Source organism: Danio aesculapii, chromosome 8 (assembly GCF_903798145.1).
Source record: "Danio aesculapii chromosome 8, fDanAes4.1, whole genome shotgun sequence".
NCBI lineage: Eukaryota > Metazoa > Chordata > Actinopteri > Cypriniformes > Danionidae > Danio > Danio aesculapii.
This window is the reverse complement of record NC_079442.1, coordinates 13,393,312-13,421,059: the sequence shown is the minus strand read 5'-3', so window position 1 is coordinate 13,421,059 and position 27,748 is coordinate 13,393,312. Positions and strand designations below refer to the sequence as shown.

General features: G+C 35.0%; 1 protein-coding gene and 2 long non-coding RNA genes across 4 annotated transcripts; all 3 read right to left on the bottom strand.

Moving 5' to 3' along the window:
- Positions 1-452: 452 nt before the first annotated feature.
- LOC130233296 (proline-rich transmembrane protein 3) lies at positions 453-16,967 on the bottom strand. Of its 2 annotated transcripts, none has more exons than XM_056463254.1 (4): positions 16,831-16,967; positions 4,185-4,990; positions 3,826-4,047; positions 453-3,647 (listed from the first exon to the last, which is right to left on the bottom strand). In XM_056463254.1, exons 2-4 carry the CDS (start codon positions 4,900-4,902, stop codon positions 1,654-1,656), a joined length of 2,934 nt encoding a protein of 977 aa, XP_056319229.1. In that variant the 5' UTR covers positions 4,903-4,990; positions 16,831-16,967; the 3' UTR covers positions 453-1,653. The 2 variants fall into 2 exon arrangements, with proteins under 2 accessions (XP_056319229.1, XP_056319230.1); XM_056463255.1 differs by lacking the exon at positions 16,831-16,967 and adding an exon at positions 16,407-16,817.
- A 6,380-nt stretch (positions 16,968-23,347) lies between these two features.
- Positions 23,348-24,199, bottom strand: LOC130234238 (uncharacterized). The gene is made up of 3 exons (XR_008838283.1): positions 24,041-24,199; positions 23,855-23,959; positions 23,348-23,681 (listed from the first exon to the last, which is right to left on the bottom strand). It is a non-coding gene; the product is annotated as an uncharacterized LOC130234238 (long non-coding RNA).
- Positions 24,200-24,359: 160 nt separating this feature from the next.
- On the bottom strand, positions 24,360-26,436 carry LOC130234245 (uncharacterized). Its single transcript, XR_008838285.1, has 3 exons — positions 26,163-26,436; positions 24,510-24,567; positions 24,360-24,421 (listed from the first exon to the last, which is right to left on the bottom strand). It is a non-coding gene; the product is annotated as an uncharacterized LOC130234245 (long non-coding RNA).
- Positions 26,437-27,748: the final 1,312 nt, after the last annotated feature.

Below are 27,748 nucleotides of genomic sequence, written 5' to 3'. Positions count from 1 at the left end.
AACATTACTTCATTTTCCACTGCACCATGACTTTATATTCTATACTGAACATTATTTCTGTTAAGTGACAAGACTTTTGTCTAAGCAAAGTCAGACCTTACTGTCCTAATTAAATCATTAAAAATCAAGGCATAATCATATTTTATTTTGGTAAAATAAGCGTAATCTAGAGGCCTTTGATACCAAATCATCAACTAGAAGTCAAGTTATTATTTGTTGTTCCTAACACTTGGATAAGCGACAGGACTTTTGTCAGGTAGTGTACTGTAGATAATTTAATAATTTAACATACTGAATAAATACACTCTATGGCACCTTTAATTTCATTCAATCAAGTCTAATTTTCCATAATTAATTAATAATAATAAATCATTTACATTTTGTATAGCACAGCACACATAAACATATATTGCTACATAGTGGCATGGCCCCTAAACAAAAACCATTTATACTTTAAACAGTTATAGCATCTTCTTTATTTACAAAGATGAAGGTAATATTAAAGTACTTATACCTTCCATTTTAAACAGAAATGCCCTATTAAACAAGAAAAACAGTACAAAGCATACTAATCAGATCTCTTTCATGTCACAATCAAACTGTACACATTAACATTTTTTTCAGGATTTGTTCCTGTTGTATTATCACACAGACAGATATGCCTGGAAAAATACATATAGTGTATTTTAAGGATCAGTATGTTCTTGTAGTAGGAAAGATTGTCATTCACAGTAAATGCATTTTAATGTAATTAGAATACATCCTTATTTACAAAGAAAAATATAGTATATATATAATCTGTTTTAGATACACTCACAGCTTTCTATAGTTTATTGCTCGGACATGAGTTCTGCTGTATTGGACAAAATAGTTTTCAGTTAAGCCTCCAGTTTTTTTAATTTGAGCATGCTAAATACGCTAGCAAACAAAGTTTGTATTGTTGTTTGGACAGTTGCCACCTCATTGATCCAGTTGTGAGGAAAGTTTGGTAAGTTGCACTGCGGGAATAAATTGGAAGTTCAAAGCATGGTCCAGAAAGTGTTCCAAAACATACAGTATAATTTCTATTGAAATGCATTACAAAGAAAAATAAACACAATCCAGACACAGCTGTTTACAATGCATGCTAAGGTAGCACTTAGGTTGCTCTATGGGACAAGGCACTGCATAAACTGGCATTGACATTAAAACACGCACTACTGCAAAGGTAAAGCCACTAAACATTATATAACAACAGGAGACTGAACTCCACAAGCAATACAAACACAAACAACACATAACTAGAAGTTAATTTGCCGTACAGGTCAAATAACAAACAATTGCACAAAAACAACAGTAAAAACAAAACAAGCTTCAAATTTCTGTCTCTGGAATGCCTTGTCCTTAGAATACTACTGTATGTGAATTGCTGTAAACAAGACTTTTCAAAGGAAATCAATAAATAGTTTGAGCGATTCTATGTTGATTGCCTGAATGAACACATTCAGTCAACAACGTGTTCCTTTTTTATTTTAAATACCATTACTACAGTTAGAGTCGGTCCATCTGAGCAAGTCATAATTAAGTATGTAATGTATATGCATATGTAATGCATTGTAATCTGTAGCTGTTGCGTGCCATCACCAATACCACTATAATGTAGCATGATCGTGTTTAAAGGTCAATAATGTCACTGCTGACACTTGCCGAGTCATCATTTCGAGTGACTTTCAAGTAACTGCGTCCACCTCTGCTATTTGATTGTGAACTTTCAAAATCAGGGGTTAGAAACGGCCTTGTGTTATCCGCACTTGGAATGAGGGCATGACTTGTGCTTGGGGAAGGATGCAGAGATACTGGGCAGGACAAAGAGGAAGGCACCGGTACCTCAGAGACCCAACGGAAGCCTTGATGAGTGGGTGTAGGAGGGGCTGTGACCTGGCGGCTTGGCACAGCACTGGGAATGGATCGATCTAGACCTGCAGAGGACTCTGTGAGCAATGTGTGTTCATCACTACTCAATGACAGTGTAATTTGGGGGTCACTATTCCGTCGCATCCACAGGTCTGGAGATGGAGGAGGCGATACTGGTCGCAATGGGTGAAACAAACTTTCGCCCATAAACAGATGCTCGCGATTAAGTGCAGCGTCAATACTGCGGGTAAGGTCAATTGGGGTTGGAGGGCGCAGGTCAAAATCACAGAGTGAAATGGCTGACTCCTTGTCCCTGTCCAGACTGTTGCTTAAAGACCGAGGTGTCTGAGCAAGAGTCTGCAGTCGTAGCAGTGATCCTGCAGAGCCTCCTGCAAAGCTCTTCAGATTGCGTCCGTGATTGCTGTCTTTGAGTGGGTCGCGATTTCGTATGAGGCTCTTGCTAATGTCCGCTCCTGATCGTTCCTGTCCAGCCCAGTTATTGGGCAGCTCTCCAGTCATTGTACCACTGTTGGAACCTCCAATCCCATTGCTTTCTGATTTTCTTTGTTGCCTTACCTTAAGGCTCTGCACAATCTTTGCCCAGCATGTATGTCTGCTGGAAGAGTTAGATGATTGAGTGGGTGAGGGCAAGCTCTCTGGGGCCACTCCTTCCTGTCTTGGTGCGCCACATATGTGGCCCCCATTTGGTCTCCAGAAGACCCAGGAAGATACCAAAAGTAGACAAAAAGCCCAGGCAAGCTCTAGCAGTCGTACCCAGAACTGACAAAGCCACCATCCCCAACGAAAGCGCCTCCAGTCTCCTAATAGTCCATACAGCCACAGGCAGGCATAAATGTGCAACAGACAACACAATATCCCGAGGAGAGCGCACACTACCAGTACCCGTGCCAAAACCTGCACCTTTCCTTCGCCTGTTCCCTTATTTCCTCCTCGTGCTTCACGGGAACGAGAAAGCCTTGGCAATGCCAAGAAAAGATAGCCAAAACACAAGGCCAGACCTGCTATCAGCGTGAGACTCTGCAGGACAACAGGAACAGCAGGTGAAAGCGCAGGGGAAAGTAAGTCTGCTGCCAGTAAAAGAGTGCATTGTAAAACAGCTAACACTCCTAATAGAGGGGGCCGCTGAAATGCTGGTGGTAGCCAAGTTACTCCTGCTTCTTTTAGTACCAATATCACTAATGCAGCTTGTGCCAAAATTAACAGTGGTAATGGTAGCGTGTATAAAGCTATTATTACAGGAGGTGGCAAGAGGAGCCGTGTCCCATATGGGTCAAGCAAAAAGTGGCCAGCTCTAATTACACCCACAAAAAGCAAAAGACTATTGGTGAGTATTAGTTCACCAGAGTGAGGGCAATTTAAGCTGGGAGCTAATACTAAGCCAAGGACTGAACCAGCAGTAAGTAGAAGGAAGAGGGCAGCAGAACCAAATACATGCAGTTCCCATGCAAATGACAATGTGCGTTTTAAATCTGCCCACACTAAAAAGCTGCCATTTGTTGTTTTATATTTTTTCGCTTCGTCTTCATCTTTGTAAGAAACACAGGGACCCACTCCAGTACCACAGGGATCGTTGGGTTGGGCACGGGTAGGAGAGGCAGGGTTTGACTTCAAAGATGGAACTGTTCCCACAGATATTGACTGGTCTCTGTCTGTAAACCGTCTGTCATTTTCAAATACAAAATGTCCATGTCCAATTTGTTGAGGGGAGGTAGTCCTTTGAAAAGTGGGTTTACCTGTGGAAATCAAAAGAGGACTTAATATTGAGGTAACTGTAGAAAATACAAACTATGGCCAAACATATAACTACATACAATATTATATAACCAATAAGGACATACAATGATTAGCTCTAAATACTACATTAAAATGTAATTCCTGGTGTTGAAAAACCTGACAAATAAACAAACAAACCTCTAGTGTTCTTTATATCAGCCACTGTTCCTTTAGTTCCTGGCTTACTTGACTGGTCTGTGCTGATTTTTGCTGTACTTGTTAACTGTAAAGTATTTTTTGGTTGTGAATAGTTGAAACTAATGACGTCCACTCCTGGTAATGGAGCCTCTAGTTGTAGATTAGTTGTACGTGTGCTAAGAGAGGTGGCTTCAACAGTTGGAATGGTTGTCCCCGGCCTATCTGATTAAAAAAAATGCAAAAAGAGAATATGAGAAATGGCATGACGTTCATTTTTTCAATCAAGTAATACAATAGAACTTTAGGAGATATCATTAAGGTGAGACTATTTAGGACAATCAGCAATACATAATCTTTACCTTTTTCCGATAGAGTCCTGTTGGCATCCAGTTGGATCATCCTATTGGTAGTAGATGTAACCTTTTCATTATGTGCTACAGTTGCAGAAAGGTTGGTCTGGAGTGAAGTGTTGAATGTTGGATTAGTAGGTGCTGTGGTCAAACTATCAAGCACACCATGTGCAGTCTGACCTTCTGGTCTATACTGGATAGTTTTACTGGGAGTTGTTAGAGTCTCTGGTGTTGACCCAACAAACGGTATTTTATCAGCTATTGTCACATCATCTGATACCACTGTTGACAAGTCCTTCTTTTTGACATCAGTAACTGTGTAGTCTGTTGATTTCATCACATCTTTAGTCTCTTTTTCTTTTTCCTCTTGTGGTAGTGTGGCATTTTGCTTAGGGCCTCTTTTGACTCGGTTTTTGGGTGATATAAAAATCTGACCTTTAGACCCATTAATGCTACTATGTGGTATTTTTGCTGACAATGAGTCCTCAGGATTTTTTTCAGTCCTTTGATTTGAAACCCTACTTGATGTAATGAAACTTTTCCCATAGAAGCCTTGGAGAAAAGGTCTGGAAACTTCTAATCCTGCACTGGCAGCCAGTGCATGATCGGTTTTTCTGACAATCACATGAGTCTGTTTGTGATTTGAATGGGTGGTAAGAGGAGAATGAAAGTTTCCACAGACATGACTTAGAGGCAGTAGAAAAAAGAGCTGGAGTAGAAGCACCATACTGACAATCTGCTGTACAGCAAAATTGCCTATGGTTGTGGCTGTTAGTTGAAATCATATGCTCGTCTGTTTCTTCTTATTTCTTCTCCTGCAGAAAGAAGCAAATTAAAAAAGCATTAAATTAAATTCACACACGATTGAAGACTAATTAGTTGTTATTATTGATTGATAAAGCATATGAGAGATACACTCTCATATGAATTAATTGAAATTAAACAAGTTCCTTTCATCAAATATTTATAAAAATCATAAACTTATCATAATATTATGAATGTTTCTCTTCAATCGTAGCATGTAGAGGCCAATACTCCTATATATGGTACTATTTGAAAGCTCAAATCTTTTATTCTATTAGATTATTTTACTGTAAGATACTTATTTGCAGTTAATTTACAAAAATCTTGTTTAGGAGAACAGTGACATATAAATGGATATTCTTAAGACAAACTCAAAAAATGTTTTATTTTAATGTCACAGAAATATACATTTACACAACCCCCCTCCCTTCAATGAGGTAACTCAAAATTTGATTGTATTAAGCTTAACTTTGTCACGATCACTAGCGATCGTAACTTCAAAGATCACTGGATCTCACTCACAATCCTTATGGACTACAAATCCGCCATTTCTGCACTACATTTTCATACATGCTCTTCACTCACACACACATGCTTCCTCATTCTGACTGATTACACTCGCACCACCTGAGGATTGTCAAAGACAGTTATCCCTGTCTGCTGCCTGCCTTCCGCTTTCTCGCCTGTTACAGTGACTACGATTCTGGATTTGCCTTTATACATCTGTTTGCACCCGTGTTGACCATTGCTTGACTGACTGCCGAATAAACCTGCATGTGGATCCAAAACTCAGTTGTCTCTGTCACTCCCCATGTTACAAACTTAAACTGAATGAGTCAACTTAAACTTTACACTCTAATTATTTACATCAGGTTGTATAAAGAAAATATTTGTTGTAAAGTGTGTATTTGCTCAAGACTAACAATCACTTAATCTTTGATATTGTGCTGTGATAGTTTATAGTTTATATTACGTTATTATATATTACAATATTTTAATTACATCTAAGGGGCTAAACATTTTTGAAACATTACATGCATCAGTCTGGACTTTATACACAAGTATAAATTTTTTTTTCTGTATGAAACAAATGCGAGGTACAGTCCATCCTGTCAAACGCACATCACACCAACTACTCAAATGCCCACAAGCTTGTAAACAAAGAGTCGCTGTCATTTCTGGAGGATATTCGCCATAAAGACCAAGGTGTGAACTACTTCTGAAAACCAGCGCTATCAGATGAAGCATTATTCAGAAGATGATAATGTGTAGAACGGCTATAAATGAGGTAGGTGTTGTGATCTCGTTCCCTTCGAGTGTGCATGCGTATTCGGACAAACTGAAAAAATCCTGATTTTGTTTGATTTGAACGTTTAGAAACTAAACTTATGAGACAGTTGTTGTAATGTGTAAATATGTAATGTATCATAAGCTTGGCAAACAGTTTTGGAGAACTTGATGTTTCCCCATTCAGACAGAACGCCCAAGCACACTGCCTGAGAGGCGTTTCAAAGATGACTGCAGAGTGAAATTACTTGTCTGAAAGGGACTTTGGTAATACACAGACTACGAAGCAACCACATGACCAAAAGCAACATTAAGTTCATTATGTTAGAAAGCCATACATAAAACTGTGTTTATTTAAAAATAACAAAAGCGAAAATACATTCTGAGGACAAGACATGCTATACATTTTATGAACCTTACGTGATAGTTCCATGACCATTTACTCACACTCATGCTTATATGAATTTCTTCTGTTGAGCACAAAACAAGATATTCGAATGAAATTTGGGAAAAAAGTAACCACTGACATCCATATTAAGAAAATACTATGAATATACCACCCTCTCCCCATCACCCCTTTTACTTTTTGTTCAACAGAAGAAAGAAATTCAAACAGGTTTGGAACTAGGGATGGGACGATTTTCAAGTTATTTTCAAGGAAAAGTCAAGGTTTTAAATCCGCCAAAATTTTCTGCTATATCGTTCCTAAGGTACATCGCCAAATATTTAGTTTTAAATTGTAAAAGAAATCTATTTTCAAGAGTTCACACTTAGCTGATGATAGACTACAAAGCTTGTTTGGCATGCTGTCCCGGGAGAGAGCCCTAAACTCATAAGATCCTTGAGCCCGGGACTCCCTCCCGTTTGCAAGGCGAGAGGGGAGTTTGAGCTCAGGTAGATCTCGAGAACTCCCCTGCTGTAGTAGCTAGTGAACAGATAGTGATTTCTCTTAATAAATAACTACTTACTGGGTGTATGTCTATGATGCAGATTTGGATTAGTCAATTAACTTAAGTTGCATGTTTTTGGACAGTGGGAGGAAACCAGGGAACCTGGGGGAAACCCACGTGAGCATGGGGAAAATGTATAAACTCCTCACAGAAATGTCAGCTGGCTTGGTAAAGACTAGAACCAGTGACGTACTTGCTGTGAGGCAACGGTGCTAACAACTGGGCCACCGTGCCACCCATCTAGGAAAAGAGGAGGAGTAGGAGTGGAAGGGGGGATTATTCAAAACGAAGATGGCTGTTATATGGAACTTAGGATATTTATAGTGGCTTAGGAATTGTCTGATTGGTAAATCGAAAATTGGATAATACAGGACCAGCCGCAATCAATCATAAGCATGTGATCCCCTTGAAATTAGTTTATAAATAAACTTCACTTTTTGAAACAAATAAAGACAGCAGAAGTCAATGATAGCCTGAAATATTTACTGTTCCAAAATATTTAAATTCAGGGTATATGCAGTATTCCTTAAGGTAATTACAATACCTTTTTAAGACTTTTTAGAATATCAGTATATTTTAAGACCTCATCGCCATTTCTAATTCTAATCAGTATCAGACCTTTAACTTAATAAACAGTTGAAGTAAAATAAATAAATGGAGCACAACCATGCAACAACACTCAGAAGAAGCTCAGAAGAAACAAAGCTTGAAAATAAATTAGGCAGTTGTTTTCAGCGACAGGATTCAGCCACTATTTCAACTCGTCTTTCTCCAACCAGGAGTATGCAATTTACATTACATTTTCCCATTTTACCGTCTGTTTTGCTCTATGGTTTCGCTACATTTGGAGAGCGTCACATCAACTTCCCACATTTGTTGCAAATTACGTGACAACACCCAGACGGAGGAGCTTGGCTGGACGTGCCCTGGCCTGAACCAATCACGTGGATCGAGCTTGCCATTGTTAATATTAGGAGGAAAATAAATATATTTATGCTTTTTTGGAGTCAAACACTTTGGACAACACGATTAAGACTTTTTAATAACTTTTAAGGGCCTTAATTTTCTCATAATTAATTTAACAACTTTTAATACTTTTCAAGACCCCGCAGACACCCTGTAAATGTTTCTTAAAATAAAATATATTGTGTTCAAAGAGGAAAAAAGTTTTGTTTTTTACCCAGACATCTAAAAAGAACATACTGTATTTTAGAGCAGTAATCTATTTTTATCCAAGGTTATCTTGCCGTCAGAATTTTATACTTGCCAATGCATATTTGGAACAAGTGGAGGGAGTAAATGATGTAAAAGAAGTAAATAAGGGAAGTAAATAGGGAGTAAATAGGGAGTAAATAAGTAAACGAAAAGTACCCGAAAACAAATATTTCGAAAATCATGTAGGTTTTAAAGATCACAATCTTAACATTTGATTTCTGTATTCATTTTTGTTGTTGTTGTATGCTAAAAGCTTTGAGTTAGCACATTTACCTAACTATAAATATTTTAATAGCTAATACATTTTGTGAGAGCAATACAAAGATGTTAAATACATTAAGAAATAAGTAAACCAACTGGATCGCTAAAAAAAGTGTTACATTCCGCATGGCTGCATCTAGAAAGTTTCCAGTTGAAAGAGAGTCTGTCACTCTCGCTTGCCTCCCTCGTTTCCTGTCTTGCACCTTCAGATTCCATACAGTCAGACATTTCCGTACATTTCCGTGAATGTTTCCAGACGCAGACAGAGGTCCATTTGTAGGCAATGAGATCAGAGCTGTGTCCCATTTAACCTTAACCATTTTACCATGTAAGTGTGTGTGACTAAGGACAGAATTAACTAGGTATTACAGCCTTCCCAAGAATCCCAACAGTTCAGAGACGTTGTATGAATTATTTGGGTTTGATTTGGCTTAAAATGACAGAAAAACATGTAGAGTAGCCATTCAACATAAACAATTCAACTCCCAAGGAATGTCTCATTTCTAATTCCCGTCTAGTCATAAGATACCCTCCAATGCAAATGAAACCACACTTATAAATGCATGCACACATTTGTTACACCTGACTAAATACCAAACACTTCTATGGTGTTTCTTTTTTCTCTCATTACAGCATAGGACTATTAAAATCAATCAACCCTTTGGTATTCCTTATTTGGGGAACACACTTGTGGTCTTCGCGGTCAAAAAGGGACAATTGCCTGTAAAGTACTCTTTTTTTTTATATTTATTCAATAATATTTTTTCTATATTATTTGGAATTATGAGAGCGATTTGTGGTAATAATTAATATTTATGCAGTAATTAACATCTAATTTACCCCATTGAAAACAATGGATTTTTTGTCATTTTTTTATTTGAAATATTTTTCAATTATTGCAGTATTTTCGGGTAAAATAGGAGAGGGGTCTGGATGCAGACCTGGTGCAGTGCAATCTGAGCTGCTTCCAATGCTTTTTAATGCGCTCACCTAACCCCACCCCTCACAGTGATGTCACTCACTCCATTGAGTGCATTGTGTCTGACATTGCATCGCTGAGTGATGCAATTTCAGCTTGCATCATAAAGGCTGCATCCAGATACTATTATAAAATAGAGACCATTCAAAAATAAAAGGCATATTAGCACCATCTGGTTGTAAAAAAAAAAAATGATGGTGTAACCACTAGGTTCTAGTATTACTATCTATACAAACCTTCTTGTGAATTTCTTAGTTGTTTAGGTATTACTAAGGAATTGTGGATTTGAATATACATTTAGACAATCTTTTTAAGACAAGTTTGAGATATTTATTGTTTGAAAAGGTGATTTGAAGAGTTAATTTTTGTAGTATGATTACAGTAAAAACTGTATGTATTGCTATAAAGTGATTAAACAAAAGCTTTAACATTTTGTATGATGCTGTGTGTGAGTGTGTGTGTGTATTTCACACTAAAGAGTGTCACCTCTTCACTTCTGTGCAATTTTTTTCAGCATCATGGTAGATTTGTTGATTGTGCAAACAAAACAATTATCTAAATGTTCATATTTTTGCTCATTTTCAATTCATTTCCTATGGCAGTTATTTTTGACCATGAAGACCACAAGTGTGACTGTTTTTTAGCATGCTATTTAGCATAATTTGTTGTGTGTTTGCATACCAAATGCCAACAAAGTAAATGAGTTTTAGATCATTACAATGATTCTGTAATTAAAATTAAAGGTGCTGTATGTAAGTTTTTGACTCTTCTAAAGCATGAAAATACCATAATGTGTGGCCAGATATTTAAACAACATGCTAAGTGAACATTCTTGTTTATCTGAAAAACAATGCTGAAATCAGATATTCTGCTTTGAAAAAATGTCTGTTGCGTGCGGGAACGTCTGTCTTTGTTTTGATCATTTAACTCACCCATTAGCAATTTAGACAGTTATACAGTAGCAGACTCTGAAATGAGAATGTTTATGAGTTCCACATGAGGTGGTTATTAATTAGCAAATAATATAAATATTAGGAACTTAGATCAGGCGATCAGGTTACACTGTAACGATGTGCATCAACAACATGCTACGTGAAGAAATTTGCAGTGATAAGCAATTTGGCTGTTTGCACCAGATGAAACAAACAGAAATTTAAATACAGCAATGCAGAAGCACAGAATAGAGCACTTACTGCACGCCAATGAAATGGTAAGGTTTATAATCTAATTAATACATATTAAATCTTTTTAACATCATTAAATGTACATGCTAAATCATTGATATGTGCTGGCTAGTCACAAATCTAAAGTTCAATTTCAAACGTTTATTTTATTTGCAAGATCTGAGGTGAACTGTCTGCTGCTGCTTTCAATAGTATGGCAATGGATGTTATGTAAAATAGCATTCAAACTCACAGTATTTAACACTGAATAAAGCACATGACGTATACCTTAGGTGATCACTGTCAGTTTTCTGTTGTTCAGCTGCAAAAAAACAGAAACCGTTTCTAAAATATAAATTTCAGGTGTTGGTTGGAACAAAAACCCCTTTTAATATGGAAAATATTCCTTCTTTTGTGTGCCGTTGCTTTTGTTTAGAACACGACTAAATCAGTCTTTAGGCTTGATAGTCAGGCTGTTGATGTCATCAATCTGTTTTGAACCAGGCGTGCAATACCTTGTTCAACCACTGGGTGTCAAACTTTCATACTGCACCTTTTAATATAAATTTCTAATATAAATTTTTCATTTTACAATGACCAAAGTCTACCAGAGGGTTAAGTAAAGCACATAAGACTATTACTATTACTATTACTACTAAGGTTACTATTCAAAGTCTGTGGATCCAATAAAATGTCTCTTTTTTTCATAGAACCAGGAATCAAACTGTGGTCACTGTGAACTCTGCAGTGCCATGTGTCAACTCACTAACCACTGGGCTATTGGGGCCAACCTATAAACTTTAATCTCCCATTTGGTCTCCCTTTTAATAGTACAAAAATGTCATATCAACAACAAGCCAAAGTAATATTTTTGTAAATAAATTACTGGTCCTAAAATGTATGTCCATTTTACATTTGAAATTGCTCTATCCCAAACATAATGAATGGGAAAATGTGACCTTTCTCAATGCATATGTGCTGCGTCTGTATATTTACTGTCTGTGTAAACGCTTTACAGCTGAAAAAACAATAGTGACAATTCAAAGACTTTACACAGTATACCTAACGGTGTGATGAAGTTACACCATGCAAGTATAAAGTTGCTCAGAGATTCTGGGTTCAGTTTCATTGTAGAATCTCACTCTGTGTGTTTGCGTGTGCGTGTGTGTGTAACCACTGGGGCACCAATGTCACTTCGCACAAATTGTTTAATACATCACCTCAGACTTAGAAAATAAACCGTTTGAAATTAAACTTTAGAACTGTGACTCAGTGCTAACCAACACATATCAGTGATTCAGCATCTACATTTAACAATGCTAAAGAGGTTTAATATGTATTAATTAGATTATAAACCTTACCAATTCACGCCAGTAACTGCACTATTCTGTGCTTCTAAATGGCTGTATTTAAATTTCTGTCCTGTTCCATCTGGTTCAAACAGCCAAATTGTTTATCAATGTGTATCCAGTCACGTAGCGTGTTGTTAGTACACGGGGTTACTGTAACCTGCTCACCTAATGTTTGTGTTTGTAATATTTATAATATTTACTAATTAATAACCACCTCACATGGAACTCTGAATCTGTGTCTCATATCGGAGTTTGCTACTGTCCACCAAAGGTCGCATTTCGGTCACAGACACATCCTTTGAAAGCCTACATAACTGAATGAATGAAACAGCCTACTGTTTGTCATCAAGGCAACCCGGGGTGCTGAAATATAATTGGCTAAACTGGCACTGGGCGGGTTAATCGACCAAAACAAAGACAGACGTTCCGGCACGCAACACACATTTTCAAAGCAGAATATCTGACTTCAGCATTGTTTTTCAGATAAACAAGAATGTTCACTTAGCATGCTTTCTAAACATCTGCACACACATTATGGTATTTTTATGCTTTAGAAAAGTCAACAACTTAAATACAGCACCTTTTATTGCTGTGTTCACACCAGATGCGGTACGCGCAGATAAATCAAGCATAAATAGACGCGTGAACATTTTGAGTTTACTCGCTTCATTTGCGTGTCAAATTCACTTCACAACAGACGCGGATTAGCGTCATGGGCAGGGCTTCTGTCTGCCCGGTGAATCTAGCTTCAAAGTTAAATGGCTAACATGGATTTTATTGAAGACTGAAAAACAGCGTCGATTAGTGTGGAGCCGTGCCTGAGTGCACTAGATCCATTCTGAGGTGCACCCAGCTTTGTGAGCTCATAAACTCCTCCAGAAACTATACCTGGATGATGGAAGCTTTCAGCAGTGCTTCCGACTGAGCTGAGACCAGTTTGATGAACTGTTGTCCGGTGTTGACAGGAGGATTTCCCCCGAGGACACCAACAACAGGCGCTATGTCATAATCACTCCCCTACAAGAGCAAGCTCTTGATTGGTTGACACAGCGCGAATGTCCGCTGAAGTTTAGATTTTCCAACTCGAACGATTCATGCGTTAAGCACGTCAATCGCGCAAAACGCTCAACTTGCACTGCTTCATTCAAGAAGTATCAAGCGTGAGTGATTTACATGTTAAGTCAATGCAAAGACACATTTCCACATTTCTAAACATAATAGTTTTAATAACTCATTTCTAATAACTGATTTATCTTATCTTTGCCATGATGACAATAAATAATACTTTACTAGATATTTTTCAAGAGACTTCTATACAGCTTAAAGTGACATTTAAAGGCTTAACTAGGTTAATTAGGCTAACTAGGCAGGTTAGGGTAATTAGGCAAGTTGTTGTATAACGATGGTTTGTTCTGTAGAATATCTAAAAAAATATATAGCTTGGCGGGGCTAGAAATTTTGACCTTAAAATGGGTTTTAAAAAATTAAAAAATGCTTTTATTCTAGCCGAAATAAACCAAATAAGACTTTCTCCACAAGAAAAAATATTATCGTTAAACATCACTTAGGAAATATTTAAAAAAAGAAAAACAAGTTCAAAGGGGGCTTAATAATTCTGACTTCAACTTTAAATCGCTCGCGCTTGACACTTCTTCCGCGTCTGATGTGAACGCAGCATAAGGCTAGGATCCAAATTGTGCAGTTTGGTGTCTGTCGCTTTAAATTTAAATGAGATTGTGCTTCCAGCCCTCTTTTAAAAAGGGGCGGGGCTAAAATTGCCTGTGCATAAGCATAGCAGCAAATTCAAAACATTATTCTATGAAAAACTGAAAATGTCAAAAGTGTTTCAGAAAAAGACAGTTTATGGAGACAACGGTGTTCATTTGTGCATCTAAAACTCAATGTTTATAATGCCTCTTAGTTGTTGACATTATCTTCGGCAGGTACAGTGTAAAAACTCTAATGGCCGACGGCTGCTTCTCATTCAGGGCTGTCTATGCTAATGAGGGAGAGAACATATATCGTAATAAAAGCTTCAGCAATTAATCACAATAAGAAAATTCAATACTGGCAGAAGTCTACTTCAGGTTATTAAACCCTGTATTTAAAGGGGTCATTAAATGCATGAACAAATGTATTTGATTTCGAAATATTAAAATAAAAATTCACATTAAAAAAAAGTATTCTGACATTATTTACTCACCCTTCACTATTCAAAACCTATTTGAGGTTCTTTTTTTTCTGTTGAACACAATAGAAGATATTTTTAAAAATGCTGGTTGCTGTGACCCATTTTTTTTGGTACTATGGTAGTTGATGAGCATCCAGCATTCTTCAGAATATCTTCTTTTGTGTTCAACAGAAGAAACAAACTCTTAATGGTTTAAAACCAACTGAGGGAGAGTAAATAATGAGGTAATTAAAATTTTTAGGTGCAATAATCCTTTAAGAGATTATTGTACAATAAATAAAAACTACATGATTCATATTTGGCAAAGTAACTGTTTAAATATTACAACATTCATGGTTTATCTGAAATGCTAAGCTTTAATATTACCCTAGTCTTTATTTTCCTTTTCATTTTACCACACAATACTGTTTTCGTGGTTAACAAATAATGAATAAATCCACAATTAATAAATTAAGCCACAAGGGCGAAATAGTTTGTTTTGGTTATCTTTAATGACAGCATAAAGAAATTTGTTTACATGAAATCGCATTCCGTCTCTGATGACGTTCGATGGCTTGGGCTGAATATTCTTAGCGGCTGCCGTCCAAATGTTAGTTTGCTGTGAGTGAGAGATGGTGAAGAGGCGGGCTAAAATAAAACCACCCTCTCTGTTCTATTTCAGTTGGAAACAAGTCTGAAGTAGCGTCAGTAAGATGATAAATAAGATCCAATGTTGTTCAGTCCCTGCACCTCCATAAACTGTGCATTCATTACAAAATGTCAAACTATTAGAAAAACAGGGATTATGTTTATGTATAACAAATTGACTGAAATGAACAATGATTTAAATTGTCTAATTTCTTAATAGACTATCTTTTAAATTATTTCCACTACGCGATTTTAAAATATCATTTAATTATAGCAGTGCACAAATAATTTAAGTAACATTTTAAAAAGCACTAGCGATTGCAGTGTTAAATGGTTAGTTCACCCAAAAATGAAAATTCTTTAATAATTATTTTCATGTCATTGCAATCCCATGAGACCTTCATTTATTTTCATAACACAAACTAAGGTATTTATGATAAAATCTGAGAACTCATTCCCCATAGACAGCAATGGTCCAGAGATGTTCAAAGTCCAGAAAAGTGAACCATAAAATTTGAAACTGTGTGAAAATAACTTTATTTTACTATGTCATCCACGTCAGCTTAGGTTGCGCAAGCTTTGTGATTGGTCAGTTTGGTAGCGGTGACAAGGGAGGGTGGCGAGGAGAATCGCGTTTTAGACAATGTGTGTTTTAATTTCAGTTGTTCATTGTTGGTGTTCAATAAATAATCATATAGATAGTATAGTGTTTACTTAAATTATTTTAAAATCAAGTAAAAACAAATAAATATATAAAATAATTGTTCATTAATTGTAATCGAGTTAAAATGTTCAATTAATCAAGATTTAGATTTTAGGCCAAATTGCCCAGCCGTATTATGGAGAATGAGGAAGCTCTGAGATTTCATCTAAAAATACCTTAATCTGTGTTCTGAAGAAGATGGCCGAAGCTCTCGGGAGATTGGAATAACATGTAATTAATAACAAATTAAAATTTTGGGGTGAACTAATCTTTTAAGAGACTGACAAGACTATTGTGGTTAGGTTGGTTCATCAAATTCTTTATCTATTAGTGAGCTAACTATCTCAAGCATCAAAAAAACATTACACATGCTGTGAAGAAGGACACAGATATGGTGGAAAGTTTGCCAATCACAACACTTGGGGTTTACTGTACTTGCAATTTCTAAACAAGATAGGCCATTTGTTTTTGGCAAAGAGTGAAAATGAAGATAGAATATATATATATATATATATATATATATATATATATATATATATATATATATATATATATATATATATATATATATATATATATATATATAGTTTTTAATCAAAAGTCATTCAAAACGATACATTATGCAGTTGTTTAACCCATTTTTACTTAGTTAAAACAGGTTTTTCAAATACACCACAGGAATCACACACTATAGATTACCTGACAGGGTGCAGACACGTCCAGCATTTGTGCGTAGAGGTCTTTCAAGCACAACACTGAATTCGATGTATCTTCAGTATTATTGAGTATGATCCTTTAGTATGGATAAACCTACTGTCATGCACGGTTGCGCTAACAGACATGCTGCAGTCGTTTCCCATCTTGTCTAAATGACCGAATAGCCTACGTCCTCGAGAGAAACGTACGGTTTCCGCAACACAGCGGCCCGAAAATAAACAGTAACCACATTTACTTTTCCATTAAAGCATTTTTATCTGAGCGTTATGGCTTCGTGAAAGATGTCCAAGGAGTTTACTGCGTAAGTAGCTGTCATGGTCATGAACCATACGATACACGCGCGCGCATATGCATTAATATTTAACCAGTGTGTTCCGAGAAAGCAGTAAATAAAATGTGTTCTTACGTATGGGTTTGTCGTTTATTGCAGTCGTTGGCGTCGTATTCGTTCATTTCCCATTCGCATTTCCTAGCAATTCTGCCTGTGGAGACATTGCGACACAGCTATGCTCGTTCGCGCTCTCTCTCCCAAAAGAGAGAGGGAGAGAAAGGGAGTTTTTTTTCATCCTGTGGCACCTACCTTTACCTAACTCGATAGGTCTAAAAGCCTAGCAAGCTATGCAAAAATGTTTGTCCATATACAGACCTAAAATACACTGAGATCAGGCTGATTTATGAAAGAGATTTTGAGACTTTTATTAGTGTACATATGGGTGAGCACGCATGACAGATTATATCAGGAGCATAAACACGGCATTAGTACTCGCAAGTGAACAGGATTACAGTAATCTGGCCATTTACTAAAGGATATTTTCTTTCCTTTATAGAGTTTACGTACACAATGACTACTGTAAAAACATATTGTGTATATATATATATATATATATATATATATATATATATATATATATATATATATATATATATATATATATATATATATATATATAGTTTGTTATTAGCATTATGATACTGCAAGTGAGTATTAGGCCATGTGTTTGGGACATGCTCCTGATCCTTGTCTTTTACCTATTACAGGCCCGTAGCCAACCTGGTAAAAGGGGTGGTTCTTTTTTTTTCTCTCAAAAAAATTGACCTTCTTGCAGTTATTTGCCTAATTTTCTATTTAATTATGAGATTTAAATACTGCATTTTAGTGTCATTTTAAGCACTGTTTTTTTAGCTGAATTAGCATGTCGGATGGTCAGAATAACCACACTTTTTGAAATATTTCCTAAAGATTTAGAATAAAGTTTTTTAAAATACAAATTGATTACATCATATATTATTAGAAAAAAAACAGGAATCTGTTGAAGTTTTATAATAAAAAACTGTAGATTATTGTCATTTATTAGGCAAATAGCAAACTGGCCAGACCGTCCTCAGTCAGAAGCTGGCCAATTAACAAAAACTATTAAAAGATTTAGAATAAAAGATACTTGCTAAATGTTTTCTTTGTTTAAAAACAATATAGTGGTGAAAGAAGACTTCTCTTACGTCAGATTGTGTGCTTTCTTGCACAGATGGATGTTGGACTCATGAAAATATTTATTTGTTAGCATTGGCCAAAACTAATTAGCTAAAGTCACACGGAAGCAACAGCCAACAGAGGATTCCACTTAGTCTTAAAGCCTTTTTCCAAAGGTTATTTTCACTATTTATGATAGGATAGCAGTCAAAATAGGACAAATAAGCTCATCATGGGACAAATTCTGGACTTTTGTCAGTGAGGGGTGGGTCTTCCGTACCACCCGAACCCACACCCTGGCTACAGGCCTGTATTCGTACATTTGTAAAATAAAAAGTAGATTTATTGCAAGGAATTTGCTATATTACCGTAACATCACAATGATTTTATAATAATTTATTAATATAATTTTAAAATATGATAGCATGACTAATATGTCAGAAGCATCTCTTTCCAAATGTAAACTTAATGGATATTTTTTTACAGTGTGAAATTAGCAAGTATTGATTAACTCTTAATTACATTTTTGGTATTATTCTGCTCATGATTTACTATTTACTACTTTCACCAGAAGTCAAACTACTGTCAGCATGTCTAGCCTTGTGGTTAAACGCACAGACATGTATAACAATTGCACTCACAGTGACCTGAGTTCCATTCCCACCTCTTGGTCTTACTCCCCTCTCTACCCCAGCTTTCCTGTCATATACCTGTCATATAATACAAAGCATGAAAAAAGCCAAACTACTATGTATGCCCTGCTTTAAAAAGACTCTTCAGTGTGCAACACAAATTGAGGATACAGTGTGTTACTTCCCACATATCAAATAGCACAACCAGTTTTCTCTTGCCCATATAGATGAATGAATCCTGTTTCAGATCAGGGCCACATACAGGCCACAACAAGTTTAATGTTGTATCTCAGGTTTTAGGTACAGTAAACTACACCAACAGCCACTCATCTGACCTGAAAATTATTTTTTTCCCACAACGTAGTATCTGAGACTGTCAAAACATGCAGTGTTTACCAAATACTTACCACTCGTAATCCAAAAAATAAGAAAATTAGCACAAAATAAAGATTACAAATCATTCGATCATTTCTCAAAATGACATTCTCAAAATGACACTCCTCAAAAACATTTGAGGAAACCGATTACCACAACATTAAAGTACAAGGCTCAAATTAAAGGCAGGGTCTGTGACTCAAAAGCCTATTTTGCTATGCTGGGGTGCATTTCTGAAAACCATCGTTAGCCATCGTTAGGTCACAAGTTCCGTCATTACAAACATAGTTAGTTGATTTTGCGTTTTCCAAATCCATCGTTCCAACAAACTGCGTTGCAAACTTGTCCACTTGCAACTACACCTCTAGAGCTGTAGTTAGTAGCATAGTTCCTGGTTGTGCTCTGATCCCAGTTATCCCCCCTATGCCCTATTCATTTAGAATGTTTCACATTTAAACTTGGAATGATTAAAACAAAGCATTAAAGTCATCTCTTTTAGGTGTAATTTGCTTTCAAAGTATTTTTACAGTTCAGTTTTAGCAATCTTCATATTGACAGTTGCGCTCCCTTCGCAGTGCACTTTAAAAACATTTATGCCATTTTAAACAGAGCCGTGGCTCATGACGAAAGCTATAGGTGACCTAAAAGTATAAGATAAAAAACATTATCCTACTTAATAATAATAATAATAATAATAATAATAAATTAATAACTATAAATTAATAATAAAAATACTACTACTACTACTATAGTATACTAATAATAATAATACTTTTTATTAGGTAGTATTTTTTATTAATTTCTTAATAGTCTACTGTAAATTACAACCTTTAACTATTTATATGATTCTGTTTTAGAATAGAATATGGAATATTCATAATATTTTTATATATTTCAGTTAATATGGAGAGTGCATGTTTTTACTAAAACTAGCCTAATATTGGATTTTAAAAAATAAATAAATGTGTGTGTGTGTGTTTAAAACAATATAATTTGCACATTTTTATTTATTTTTTTCTTTAAAGTTGTTAATCCGCCCTGTTTAGAGCCTATTTACGGGCGTTTTACGTTATAACAAACATGATTTAAATTATGGATTTGCGACAGAGAAACCATGGGTTTTGGGAAACACTCGTCACTACATCGTTCTTTTCCCAAACGATGCATCATACTGTGATAGTTCAGCCATGAGTTATGTCGTTGTTTGGGAAAAGCACCCCAGGTTGAAATTTTGTTTACATCTCAGACTCAATTGCATTTATTAAAGTTAAGCGGTCTAAATTTATTTTATACGTCTTTTTATCATGTGTGGAGGGTGTGGGACCAAATAAACTTTGTCCAATCAAAATGTTTGGTCCGAATATTATGATAGGCTGTCCTAACTGCCTGTCAAGATATGAATTCTTTAATGTTTCATGTTTTTTTTAAATATGTGCCTTCTAATGTTTTTTTTTTTTTTTTCAATATCTCTTGTCACTTGAGTCTCAGCTCTGCCTCTGGGAGTTGACGTGTTTTGGATTTGGACAGTGATTATCTGTAGCGGGCAGAATCTTTGGCTTCCACAGCTAGACATACACAATTACCAAGCTTTCTGAAATCGCCTACTCCACCTTTAAAGATTAGGTTAGATGAATTAATTCATTCAAGTTGCTTACATTAATGTCACAATAACTCAAAACTTCACTATTATGTGCTTATTATCAGCAGATTAGCATGTGCTAAATCACTATACACTGCACTTTTTACACAATTGTCAAAATGTCACAAAAAGTCAAAATTATTATTATTATTATTATTTTTTTATTTTTCAAATATTTCCCATGCACATGATGTTTAACAGAGCAAGGAATTTTTCACAGTATTTGCTATAATATCTTTTTCTTCTGGACAAAGTCTTATTTGTCTTATTTCAGCTAAAGAATTTTTTTTTATTATTGTCAACAGAACAAACCATCATTATACAATGACTTGCCTAATTACCATAACTTGCCCAATTAAGTTAAAATTTTGTCACTTTCAACTGAATACTAGTATCTTGAAAAATATCTGGTAAAATATTCAACATAGGCTCATTCTGAAAACGTAGTCATATATACATTTCTGGAGATCGCAAATTATGTAGCCAGAAGTACGTATGGCTGTATTTCGCCTTTAAAACGAACACTACAGGGCAACATGACGCCGTTCCTTTTCGCGCTTACTAGCTGGCCGCTTTCCTGCCATTACCAGTTTGTCCAGTGGCTCGCAGCGTACGTTGGCGGACTTGAGATGCAGAGAGGAGTTGACTGCGACTATGGGGTTTGGGTCTACCGAAGAATGGTTCCAGAAAGCAGGTAAGACAAAAACAACAAGACAAAAAATCAATTAAACAAGTAAATAAAATAGTCAGAATGTAGTAAAATCTGGAAAAAGTGGTAAAAAATAGAGGGATTTTCTTTTTCTGGATTGCTTTTCAAAACACTGTCGGTTGGGTTTAGGGAAGTGAGTGTGCGCTGGTCAATCTGTACTTTTTAAAACACTATCGTTTGGGTTTAGGAAATGGGTGGGTAGGGGGATCAGTCTGTTGGTCAGTCAGTCAATCAGTCAGTCGACAGTGGCCTCTGGTGGATTTATATGAGAACAGCAGGTATGAATGGCACTCACCAGGAAAAATTTGAGATCTGAAAAAGAATACACAGCGGCCTCTGGTGGATTTGCGAAACAAAAACTGCAAAAAATATACCTCCTGGGATGTGTTTGGTGCTCTTCTACAAGTGTATATAGGGCTACGTTTTCAGAATGAGCCGGGGTTGAAAATATTAAGTGCTGTCATCATGGTAAAGATAAAAGAAATCAGTCATTAAAACTATTGTTCATAAATGTTTTGAAAAAAATCTTTTTTTTTTGTTAAACAAAAATTGGGGGGAAATATACCGGGGGGGGGGGGGGGGGGGGGGGGGGTGTAGGGGTTGTAATAATTTTGACTTTCTAAGCAAACTTCCATTTTTCCAGCTCAACCTCAACCTGACAGGCAGGCTCTCTTTACCTCAAGGGTAACCTTTAAAAAATGTAACTCAGTCAGTTTAAGTTCAGCTTAAAGGTACAAAAGCTGATTTTCAGAAACATTTTTGCCATCTTCTGGTTGAAAGTCTCTTCGCATCCTGATAGCAATCATTAAATGAAGTGGTCCAAATGTATTTATGTGTATTTTAATATTCTGTGGAAGGTATAGGACCAAGAAAAGTTCTCCTGATCAAAACATTCGGTCCAAACAACACTGTAATCCCGAATAAGTTGACAAAACTCAAAAAATTTGAGGTAATCAGTTACGTCAAATTTTTTAAGTTATGAAATTTTCTATTTTAAGTAAACAGAAACGTCAAGTTTTGAGTTTGTTGTACTCATGCAAGACACTTCTCCTAACTTAAAATACCCAAGTTACTCAGCTCATACATTTTAATAGCAATTAACTTAATTGTTTTAATTTGTCCAAACTTTAAATACTCAAGTCACCTAGCTCATACATTTTAATAGTAATTAACCTAATTGTTTTAATTTCCTTCAACTTTAAATACTCAAGTCACCCAGCTCATACATTTTGATAGCATTTTTATTAAATTAACTTCTCCATCTCAGTTTCACAAATGAAATTAGCCATAATTTTAATCTTTAAACCCCATAAATCTATCAAAATACATCTGTAATTTTAAACACACAGACAATACCATTTTAGACATTTATTTTTAAAGAAAAAATGTCCAACAGTACAAATGTGCCTCCTGTGCAATTACAAATGTCATGAAACAATAAAAACAATTAGACATTAGGAGATTTAAAATAAACACTATTCTGAAATTAATAAGAATTTCCCAAAATGCAAATATATCAAACAAGAGCTTCAAGAAAAAAAAACACTATAAGTTTGACAAAATTAAATAATAATAAGATTAATAAAAACTACGAAACTTACAGTCTTAAAGCATTCGTTAATAAAGAATAAGTGCACATTCTGTGAAGTGACTCTTTGTTTAGAAAAAAAGTCATTGGCACAGTAACTATCAAATGGTTTATATATATATATATATATATATATATATATATATATATATATATATATATATATATATATATATTCAGTCTTGGTTGAACTATGATTCTGTCATTTACTCTAACTTATTCCAAACCTGTTTGAGTTTCTTTCTTCTGTTGAACACTTAAAAGGTTATTTTTGACAAAAAAGCTGAAACCTGGAACCACTGATTTCCACAGTATTTGTTTTCCTATTAGAAAGTCAATGCCTCAAAATAACTTTTGTGTTCAACAGAAGCAAGAAATTCAAACAGGTTTGGAACAAGTGAAGAGTAAGTAAATGACAGAATTTTACGTTTTAGACAATCTATCCCTATATATATATATATATATATATATATATATATATATATATATATATATAATAATAAAATGCACCATTACCAATTAAAGGTACATACATGTTTTGAAGTTACTACCCCAGTGACAGTCTTTATTGAGTACAAAAAAAGGCTCTACATCAACTCATTCTTTAAGGATTCTATGCTAATCGACTTTCTATTTTCTATCATCCATGCCAAGCAAAACTTTTTGTACAAGTTCAAAGTCCTTTACTATATATTATGTGAAGAGCATACATTAATCCAAACAAGACAAAAAAAGGTCTGGAAGTGTGCTGTGGGTGGTGTCCAATTCATTCTTCAGGACAGCAGAGACCCTCAGTGACTGCAGGGCCAATAAAGCATCTTCAGTCAGCGCTTCAGGATTATTAATCTAAAATATAATTCAAGGATATTAATGTTAGGACAATATCAATATGACTGAGCCAATTTTACATGATTCATCAACAAGTCATGATTACAAATATGTTAAGTAAAAGTTGCTCCTCAACTTTCATCTTTTCAATAGAACATGCCTAATTGTGAAAAGAATGAATGAAGTCTTACCAGGGTGGTCCTAAAGAATCCCCAGTCACGCTCACGCAGCAAGACCAAAAGACCTCTGATAACAGTAATCCATCATGAACTGACATCATGCAGTTCCTGCAAAGACTAAAATTAAGAAAAAAAAAATCTAAATAAAATATATATTTATATTTTAATTAATACTTTAATACATGATCCTAAACATACCTGCTCATCATAAACCTTCAAAAGATTAGCCAGGGTATCTGCTGTCTTGCCAGTTTTGGATGCTGTTTGCCTTAAAATTGTCATCAAATGAAATAGGTGATGGTGCAGTTGTCCAAAGAATTTGTGGGGAAAATTCTCATTTGTAACATGTTGGTACTCTGCAGCAAAAAAAACAAGAGAAAATTTCATAAAACAAACCCACACTACAAAATATATAATGCTAGAAAAAATATATTAATATCATTATTATGTTTCATTTACTTATTTATTTTTTTACCTCAGATGAAAATCAGGTGTTGATCAGATCAGATCAGATGTTGATATCAGGATCTTCGTATTGTAAACTGAACTCAAGGTCTAGCTGAAGTTTCACTTTCCTTGCTGCAAAAGTATCATTGCAAATACACTGTAATATTTATTTTAACTGGATATGCCAGGCATAGTAGTACAAAATGAATATTTTACCCACCTTTTACATGCCTCCATATAAGAATCTTTCTGTAGTCAGCAACAACCGACCTTCAATTCTGTATGTACACAAAGTCACAGTGTCATTCAGCTGAGAGTGGAAGTAGTACAATTGCATGATGTCTAACGTTAACCCCCAAAACGGTTAGCAATAGAGCTGATTATCATGTTAGTTGCTTTGATTTGATGAACACGGATTTGACTTAAACAGTATTGAAATTTTGAAAACTGAATAGGACGACAAATAAATTAAAGGCCTGTTTTTAAAAGCTAGAAATAACAAAACTTACCTTATTGTCTAATGATGTAAAAATATATAGCCTAAAAATATATATATATATATTTAAGATAAATATATTTTAAGCTGCAAAATTTGCACATCAGAAAAACTATTTCTTGTTTACCACGTCTGGATGATTAGAATATTTGTTTTGTTATTATTTTATTTAATATTTTATTTAATAATTTTAATTACTTTGTATTACGGTGTTATAGATAGGCATACTTTGTTTTTAGGCTATATATATTCTCTCCAGAGTAAATATTTTAAAAAATAGATTGGAAAAAAAACGTTTACCATACCTTTAACATATGTTTGACTTAAATGACATTTAAAATCATTTAACTGATCGCATTGATCAGGTAATCATTGATATGCAGAGATGTCTTCTCGATCGCAGGGAAATAATCAGTGTTGATCAGTACTGGTGATTGAGGTAAAGTTAGTTTTATATTTACACATTCAGACTTTCTCCTTAATAATATAATATAATTTCAGAAAAGTAGTTTTTGCATATTCTAAATAGTAAAATCATATTAGCAGCCAATGACTTTCAAAGTACAACACTGTTCAGTCAAAAAAAATTGTACATTAAGTGTAACGTTAATGTTGTTTTCATGTCATACTTGTATATGATTTCAGACCGAATACACAAAGTACCATGGTAAACTACATATGGAGAGAGTCACAAGTTGTTACTGGACGAATGTATGAATATAAAACCAACTTTACCTCACTGTGCTAGTGTGAGATGAAGCTCTGCTCTGTACCTGCTCAGGTGAGGAGCACAGCTTAAATGTTCTCCGTTAGGCTCTCGTGTATGGATCAGCATGCAACAAGCTGTGTGTGACAGACAGCTACGTTTTGAGGCTAAGTTTATGCCCGTCATCAGAAAATACCGTTCAGTATTTAGGCGGAGATTATTTGAGTTATGATTATGCGCCTTTCGTTTCCGTAGTGCCTACAGATCGCGAAGATAATACCACATTCACAGTCTGGACAGAGTTCAGCGCAGCGCCATGACGTGCGGTTGTGTGAGCGCGCGTCACCATGACAACCTAAACGCATGCTCGCGCCAAGATTTAAAAATATGTTAAAAATGTAATCTGCCGATTTCAAATGTTTTTGTCCTTATAACACTGTTAAAATTCATAGTTAACACATTTCAACTAACGCTAACGTTGCACTGATTCAAATTTTTTTAAACAGTAATGTTAACGTTGGTTAGCAACAAGTGGGGCTAAACACGTTTTCTGTAATGCACGACATGTAAACGCATTCAGACAAACTCTACATTACATTGAACTGTTACTGTGATTATATTGATTAAAACATAAATTTAATATTTCTTGGATTTGTAAATAGTTTACTTACTGTAGTGTGAAGCGAGGCCGATCCGCCATCTTGAAAAAACGAATGAAGCACGAGAACGTACGTGAACCTGGATGACGTCACACGCAAAATCACTGGGCTGAAAGATTTTGAGTTAATGAAACTTTAAAGAGACATTTTGTATAAATTAAACACAGCAAAATCGTTCACCTTACTTGAAAGATTTAATTTTTACAAACTCAAAAATAAGAAAAAGTTCTAAATACTCATCTAGGTTAATTAAGATTAACGAATTTTAATGATTTAAGTTAATACAACTCAGTTCAATTAATTAGTTACAGCATTAGGGTTTACAGTGAATAAGATAGGATTAAGGATAGGACATTAAGATCTGCACACCGTGTCACGAAGGAAGGATTACATTATTGGTGCATTTACAGATGTGGTTCAGTCAATGGGATCTCATGGCAATTCATAACATTTTGATTTAGGACTTAATTTGTAATAGTTTATCCAAAATCATTCGGAATTTTTGACAATGTGAAGTAAAGTCACAATATAATTATAATTAACATATAATGAGTTCATGATGGCTAAATTAATCATTACCTAATGTGGTAATTGATACATTAATTAACAAACAATCACATACTGACAAGTAATTAAGGTAGATGTTATTCACACATAAACTCATGTAATTTTGTTGTAGTTAAAGATAGTTGATGATTAGCACATGCATTAACTCATCATTAGTTCATAATAATTTTTTGTTTTTTTAATGTTTTACATATTAAAACATCATTATTCATTTACTGTTATTGTACAGGTTACACATTTTTTTTAAATAAAGCTAAATCTCCGTTTTGGCTCAGATTTAAAGAGTTAAAACAGTTTAATATCTATTATCTGCGGCCTTGAGGTGTGTTGAGTCAAATAATTTAATAACTTATTGAGTAACTGAGTTACTTTTCAGACCCAGTAATTAACAATGTAATTTAAATAAATTTTAATTATGTATTTAGTAATTAATTTCTTTTTTGAAGTAACTTTCCCAACACTGTATATGTGTGAAGTATACTAATTCCAATTAATTAATTTAAACTGTTCTGTATTACATTGGTCTGTGCAAACTGTAAAAAGCACAGAGCAGGTGCACAGTAGCGAGGGTAAACAAGAGCACAGCAGCTGCGTCTTACTTAGATGGCTCTGGGGGTCAGATTTTATCAGCCACGTATATTGTTTCATTTTAGATAAGCAACCATTATAAAAATGGTCATTATTTCTCTCAAAAACACGATTGATAGTAATATATGTTTTTAATAAATAACATTGACTGATTAATGTTATATGATGAATTTTATACTACTTTTTTATTGTATTGTTTGTATTTTTATTTCTAACTATAAATCTGTGTGACACTTTTGTATGGCTTTCTTCAAAGCTTAATTTGACAATCAATTTATCGCGCACAGCATCTATGGAAAATTAAGAAAAAAAAAAGTACAATAATTGTAAAATGTGTAATTGACATAATTAACAATCAGGTCCTACAAATGGGCAACAGAATTATTACACTAGACACTAGTTTTCAAATCACAATGTTCACCAGCATTGCCAGATCATGTTTA

Bases quoted from the DNA above. Each gene is read 5' to 3' on its own strand.
- LOC130233296 (XM_056463254.1), bottom strand. From the start codon at position 4,902: ATGGTGCTTCTACTCCAGCTCTTTTTTCTACTGCCTCTAAGTCATGTC. The intron at 4,048-4,184 runs GTAAAGATTATG...TTTTTTAATCAG, and splicing joins CAGGACTCTATCGGAAAAAG to ATAGGCCGGGGACAACCATT. The intron at 3,648-3,825 runs GTTTGTTTGTTT...TGATTTCCACAG, and splicing joins TGATATAAAGAACACTAGAG to GTAAACCCACTTTTCAAAGG.